General features: G+C 46.9%; 1 protein-coding gene across 1 annotated transcript; it reads right to left on the reverse strand.

The window, feature by feature from the left end:
• Window positions 1–5,260: 5,260 nt before the first annotated feature.
• Window positions 5,261–6,202, reverse strand: LOC123133083 (thiosulfate sulfurtransferase 16, chloroplastic). Its single transcript, XM_044552622.1, has 2 exons — window positions 5,789–6,202; window positions 5,261–5,698 (listed from the first exon to the last, which is right to left on the reverse strand). The coding sequence occupies exons 1-2, from the start codon at window positions 6,101–6,103 to the stop codon at window positions 5,609–5,611; spliced, it is 405 nt and encodes a 134-aa protein (XP_044408557.1). The 5' UTR covers window positions 6,104–6,202; the 3' UTR covers window positions 5,261–5,608.
• Window positions 6,203–6,795: the final 593 nt, after the last annotated feature.

Consider the following 6,795-nt stretch of genomic DNA (forward strand, 5'->3'; position numbering starts at 1 on the left):
AATCCTATAAATGTTGAAACTAATGTTATTGAAACCGTAACCCCGGAGGAATACATAAGAGACACTTTTCAGAACGTTTCAGACTCCGAAAAGGAATAGGTACGTGGTACGCTAAGTAAACCGACTATAAAACAGTTCTAATGGCAATATTTCTCCATTTTGGAATATTTAAGAAAATAGGAAAATAATAAGTAGTCCGGGAAGGACACGAGGCTTCCACGAGGGTGGGAGGTGTGCCCTACCCCCTGGGCGTGCCCCCCTACCTCGTGGCACCTTGTGCACTTTCCGGACTCCATTTTCTTGCACGATACTTCTTTTGGTCGGTAAAAATTCATTATATAATCTCCCGAAGGTTTTGACCATTGTACCACGCAAATATCCTCTGTTTTAGTTTCGAGCTATTTTCTGCCGCAGATTTGGAGCAAGATGTCATCTCAGGATTCCGACGGGGAGAGCTATGTCTCACACCTCATTGCTGACCCAAAGACCTATGGGGATCTATCTCCTTGTGGTCGAACTATGGATGAGGAGGAGGATGCCCATTTGATGAGGATCAACGATTCAAGTTCAGAGAAGGAGGATGTCCCTCTACCTCAACCTGGGGATATGCACGTGAAGTTCAAGAAGTCAAGTCTCCTTAAGAGGGCTAAACTATTTAACAATCGATCTATTCCTTCTCGTTTCGGCAGAAAAGCAAAGGAGATTTATGTGACAAGATCTTGAAGCTGGAGTCGGAGGTCGATGATTTAAAGGAGGAAATTGCTCTCCTCAATTACAACATGAAGAAGCTGAAAGCACAATTTACATCATCAACAACTCCATCATCACCACCTCCGAAGAAGGAGATATAAGCACATGGGTATGGGCACTCCCCTTGGCAACTTCCAAGCTTGGGGGAGGTCCCCCGTTATTGTATCACCATCACACTCCTATCTCTACCATTTTTCTTAGTTTGATCCTTTTAGTAATATCTTGATCTAGTAGAATAAAGTTTTAGTATGATTTAGTTTTGAGTTTTGCTTTATGATCCCTCTATGTAATCGAGTCTGTGAGCTATATATATAATAAAGATTAGTGTTGAGTCAAGGGCTTGATTATCTTGCTATGATCTTGAGTGAATAAAAGAAAGAGAAAGAAATAAAAAGAAATAAAGAGATCATATTGATCTTATGGGGAGTAATGACTTCACATATAGAGAGTATGATGATTAAAAGTTGTTGAGAGTTGGCAAACATAGTTTTGGTCATCGTTGCAATTAACAGGAAGTAATAAAGAAAGAGAGGTTCCACATATAAATATACTATCTTGGACATCTTTTATGATTGTGAGCACTCATTAAAATATGATATGCTAAAGAGTTGATGTTGGACAAGGAAGACAACGTAATGGGTTATGTTTTCTTACATCCGAAATAAACTATATTGTCATGGATCATCCAACATGTTGAGCTTGCCTTTCTCCCTCATGCTAGCTAATTCTTTGCACCAAGTAGAGATACTACTTGTGCTTCCAAATACCCTTAAACCCACTTTTGCCATGAGAGTCCACCATACCTACCTATGGATTGTGTAAGATCCTTTCAAATAAGTTGCCATCGGTGCAAGCAATAAAAAATGCTCTCTAAATATGTATGATTTATTAGTGTGGAGAAAATAAGCTTTATACAATCTTGTGATGTGGAAGAAATAAAAGCGACGGACTGCATAATAAAGGTCCATATCACAAGTGGCAATATAAAGTGACGTTCTCTTGCATTAAGATTTCATGCATCCAACCAAAAGCGCATGACAACCTCTGCTTCCCTCTGCGAAGGGCCTATCTTTTACTTTTATCTTTTACCCTTATGCAAGAGTCATGGTGATCTTCACCTTTCCTTTTTACATTTTATCCTTTGGCAAGAACCTTGTGTTGGAAAGATCCTGATATATATATCCAATTGGATGTAAGTTAGCATGAACTATTATTGTTGACATTACCCTTGAGGTAAAAGGTTGGGAGGCAACACTATAAGCCCCTATCTTTCTCTGTGTCCGATTAAAACTCCATACTCATAAGTATTGCGTGAGTGTTAGCAATTGTGAAAGACTAAATGATAGTTGAGTATGTGGGGTTGCTGAAAAGCTCTTATATTGACTCTTTCCGATGTTATGATAAATTGCAATTGCCTCAATGACTGAGATTATAGTTTGTTAGTTCTCAACGAAGTTTCTGATTCATACTTTACATTGTGAATAGATTATTACTTGAGCATAAGAAATCATATGACGATATCCATATATGTTGCTGTTATAAGAATGATCATGATGCCCTCATGTCCGTATTTTATTTTATACACACCTCTATCTCTAAACATGTGGAAATATTTATCGTTATCGGCTTCCGCTTGAGGACAAGCGAGGTCTAAGCTTGGGGGAGTTGATACGTCCATTTTGCATCATGCTTTTATATCGATATTTATTGCATTATGGGCTGTTATTATACATTATATCACAATACTTATGCCTATTCTCTCTTATTTTACAAGGTTTACGTGAAGAGGAAGAATGCCGACAGCTGGAATTCTAGGCTGGAAAAGGAGCAAATATTAGAGACCTATTTTGCACAACTCCAAAAGTCCTGAAACTCCACGGAAGTCATTTTTGGAAATAACAAAAAATACTAAGCGAAGAAAATACAAGAGGGGGCCCACACCCTGCCCACGAGGGTGGGGGCGTGCCCTACCCCCTGGGCGCGCCCCCTGCCACGTGGGCCCCCTGGCAGGCCTCCGGTGCCCATCTTCAGCTATATGAGGTCTTTTACCCTGGAAAAATGATAAGCAAGCTTTCGGGAAGAAACTCCGCCGCCACGAGGTGGAACCTTGGCGGAACCAATCTAGGGCTCCGGGGAGCTATTCTGCCGGGGGAACATCCCTTCGGGAGGGAGAAATCATCGCCATCGTCATCACCAACGATCCTCTCATCGGGAGGGGGTCAATCTCCATCAACATCTTCACCAGCATCATCTCCTCTAAAACCCTAGTTCATCTCTTGTATCCAATCTTTGTCCCAAAGCCTCAGATTGCTACCTGTGGGTTGCTAGTACATAGTTTTGATTACTCCTTGTAGTTGATGCTAGTTGGTTTATTTGGTGGAAGATCAAATGTTCAGATCCATTATGCATATTAATACCTCTCTGATTATGAACATGAATATGATTTGTGAGTAGTTATGTTTGTTCCTGGGGACATGGGAGAAGTCTTGCTATTAGTAGTCATGTGAATTTGGTATTCGTTCGATATTTTGATGAGATGTATGTTGTCTTTCCTCTAGTGGTGTTATGTGAACGTCGACTACATGACACTTCACCATTGTTTGGGCCTGGAGGAAGGCATTGGGAAGTAATAAGTAGATGATGGGTTGCTAGAGTGATAGAAGCTTAAACCCTAGTTTATGCGTTGCTTCTTAAGGGGCTGATTTGGATCCATATGTTTCATGCTATGGTTAGGTTTACCTTAATACTTCTTTTGTAGTTGCGAATGCTTGCAATAGGAGTTAATCATAAGTGGGATGCTTGTCCAAGTAAGGGTAGCACCCAAGCACCGGTCCACCCACATATCAAATTATCAAAGTACCGGACGCGAATCATATGAACGTGATGAAAACTAGCTTGACGATAACTCCCATGTGTCCTCGGGAGCGCTTTTCTCTATATAAGAGTTTGTCCAGGCTTGTCCTTTGCTATAAAAAGGATTGGGCCACCTTGCTGCACTTTTATTTACACTTGTTAATTACTTGCTACTCGTTACAAATTACCTTATCACAAAACTATCTGTTACCGATAATTTCAGTGCGTGCAGAGAATACCTTACTGAAAACCGCTTGTCATTTCCTTCTGCTCCTTGTTAGGTTCGACACTCTTACTTATCGAAAGGACTATGATAGATCCCCTATACTTGTGGGTCATCATGGCGCTAGGGCCCGAAGGGGCGACGCAGCAGCGGCAGGCGGGTTATGACGGCGGAAAGACCTCGGGGCGGCGGCGGGGACCGCGGGCCGCGACGCTGCAGCCCAAAGGGGCGACGCAATGGCGGTACGCGAGTCGGTGCAGCCGTGGGGACGACCTCGGTGCGGCGGCGGGGACCGCGTATCGTGGCACTACGGCCTAAAGGGGCGATGTAGCGGCGACGCACGAGTCGATGCAGCCGCGAGGAGAACCACGGGGCGGCGGCACTGCGGCCCGACGGGGCGATGCAGCGGCAGCCCGTTGCTCGATCGGTGGAGGGGCGCGCTGAACTCGGGGACGATCTTCACGGGACCTGCTGAGGCGCATGTAACCGACGGGCCAGGTCGGTCGCGCGGTGTAGATGAGGCGGATCGCGACGGCAAGCGGGTGATCAAGTCGATCGGGCGCGAGGTCGGGGACGCCGCTCGGTGGAGGCAGGGTGGCGGCGGAGTCCGTGATGAGGCCGGCGATGACGGACAGCGTGGGACGTCCTGCGGACGAGCTTGTCAGCACCGGCACCGGGCTGCCAAAGCAGCCCCAGCGCCCAGGCAGCGAGGCCCGAGCGACCAATGGAGCAGCGGCGCCCAAGTTGAGGCAGCCGACGAGCCTGACGTAGCCGTCCCGATGCAGCCGAGGACGAGGCCGGCGAGGTAGACCGCCGGGCCGCCGTGCGCGCGAGCGACGGCTATGATTGGCCGTCGCATGGCGCGAGGCTGCCGGGTCGGGGCGATGCAGGTGTCCCGGTCGGAGCAGGGCGGTGACGGCCGGCGCAGGGCGAGGGGCGGACCGACGCGCGGACGGCGGCTGGTCGGAGGAGAGGCCGGCTGGTCGCGCCGGGGTCGGAGTAGAGGCGCTCTACCACGACCATGTTAGAAGGGAGAGAGGGATTTGGTGGAATAGTTGTTGCGGAATATGATGGATGTATTATTGAGCCTCGAGGCCGAATATATATTGAATACTTGGTTTGGAGGGCAAGACGCCTCTCCTTGAGATAAGGTAGAAAACGGATTACAAATCCTAGACTACCAAACATATGTAACCCAAATATATCTCTAACAAGCTGGTCAGGCCCGTGTGTGGCGCCGCATCATCATGGCGATCTGGACCACTTGTCCGCATCTTGCTCTTACCCCACATATACTACTTGTAAATGCATGCTGTGCCATACACATTCTGTAATTAACTAACATCGGTAGCACATGATCACTTTGTCAACTTCATATGCACTATTAACCCGTAAAATTATTTAGGACGTTACGTAGTTGACATTTTCCAGACCTGAAGAATAAAACATTTGCTTTGGTTTCTTTTTGCAAGATACATTCATAAAAGGGAAAATCAGTATTCAGCTAGTAGCACTATTGGTTGGAACATAGTCCATGCCAAGAACTCAGGATGCATAAGTGCATATACATACATAGTGCCTTCTTTTTCCTTGGAAATTAATTCCTCCTCAGCTCTGAACACGCTTCTTCCTCTTATTCTTCATAAGAAGTTGGATAATACTACATCGTAGTACTCCCTCCGTCCCGTAATGTAAGACGTTTTTTGACACTACAATAGAGTCAAAAAACGTCTTACATTATGGGACGGAGGGAGTACTTATTCTAGACACGGAATTTATGGATCAGTGGTGGCTGGCCGTCGGCTGCGGGTAGCTTGCGCTCTTGAGCAAGGAGAGGTAGCCACCCTCCAGGTTCTTCACATTCGTGAATCCCTGCGCCATCAAACCCGTAAGCCAGCAGGCCGACGCATCAATAAATCAGCAAGCAACCAACAAAGTGTCACGGATCCACTTAGTACTTACGGCGGCTACGAGGTCTGCGGTGGCGAGCCTTGACCGCACTCCGGAGCGGCAGCCGACGAGGAACCGGTCCTCCTTGGAGTGGAGCGCGGCGACCTGGTCGACGAAGTGAGGGTTGCGCTCCTTGCCGTGAGGGGTGACGGAGAGGTAATACGGTACGTTGCGTGCGCCGGCGACGTGCCCCTTGTCAAAGTCCTCCCACATGCGCACGTCCACGTACCCGTACTGCTCCGAGGCCAGCAGCGCGCACGCCGCCTCCGGGTCTACACTCTCTACCGGCACCGCCGCGCCGCTGCCGCTGCTTCTCATGGAGCACATGGTGGATATAGGATTTGAGCAGAGAAGAAGAAAACAGGGAAGCTTGTTGTTGTGTTTGGCTCCGGGGGCAGTGGAGTGGATTGGTTGATGGAAAGATAAGTGCTACCAACGGGTGTTTCTTTATAGGAGAGGAGGCAGTGGTTGATGCCTTCACGCCCGGGTAGCCGCATCCATTGCTTTCTCATCCTATAAAGTCGCCTAATTCTCATTCGTCTCTGTCGTGTAGACCTTATCTTCTTCGACGCAGGAACTAGTTATATACCGAAATGTCAGACGATATACATACATTGTACATTTATTTCCCGTGAATAAATAACAAATCACGTAAGAATCTTCTTTTGCACCCTTTACAAAACTATACTAAGCTTGAGACATTTATTTTGGGATGAAGGGAGTATATTATTATTTCAAGCTCATCTGCTTGCGTGTGTATGGTGATGCCAAAGCTAGAGGTGCATTATTCTAGCCAGCTATTATTGATTGGTTGGACGGCTCATGTTAGGTGTAAGACTAAGGGAGGGAGGGCAAGTCCACATTGCCATCACCAAGATGCGGCGACACGGCCAGGGGACACGAATAAGCAAATGGTCAAAACAGCTGAATCTAGTGTGAGCCACGTACGCTCCTGATGAGCGTGCTGATAAGATATGTTGCTCGAAAAAGACCCAACGCGTGGTCTCTCTTTCCATCGG

Source organism: Triticum aestivum, chromosome 6B (genome assembly GCF_018294505.1).
Source record: "Triticum aestivum cultivar Chinese Spring chromosome 6B, IWGSC CS RefSeq v2.1, whole genome shotgun sequence".
Classification (NCBI taxonomy): domain Eukaryota; kingdom Viridiplantae; phylum Streptophyta; class Magnoliopsida; order Poales; family Poaceae; genus Triticum; species Triticum aestivum.

Coding starts and splice junctions, on each gene's coding strand:
- LOC123133083 (XM_044552622.1), bottom strand. CDS start 6,103: ATGTGCTCCATGAGAAGCAGCGGCAGCGGCGCGGCGGTGCCGGTAGAG. Junction 5,699..5,788: donor CCGCAGACCTCGTAGCCGCC/GTAAGTACTAAG, acceptor TTGATGGCGCAG/GGATTCACGAATGTGAAGAA.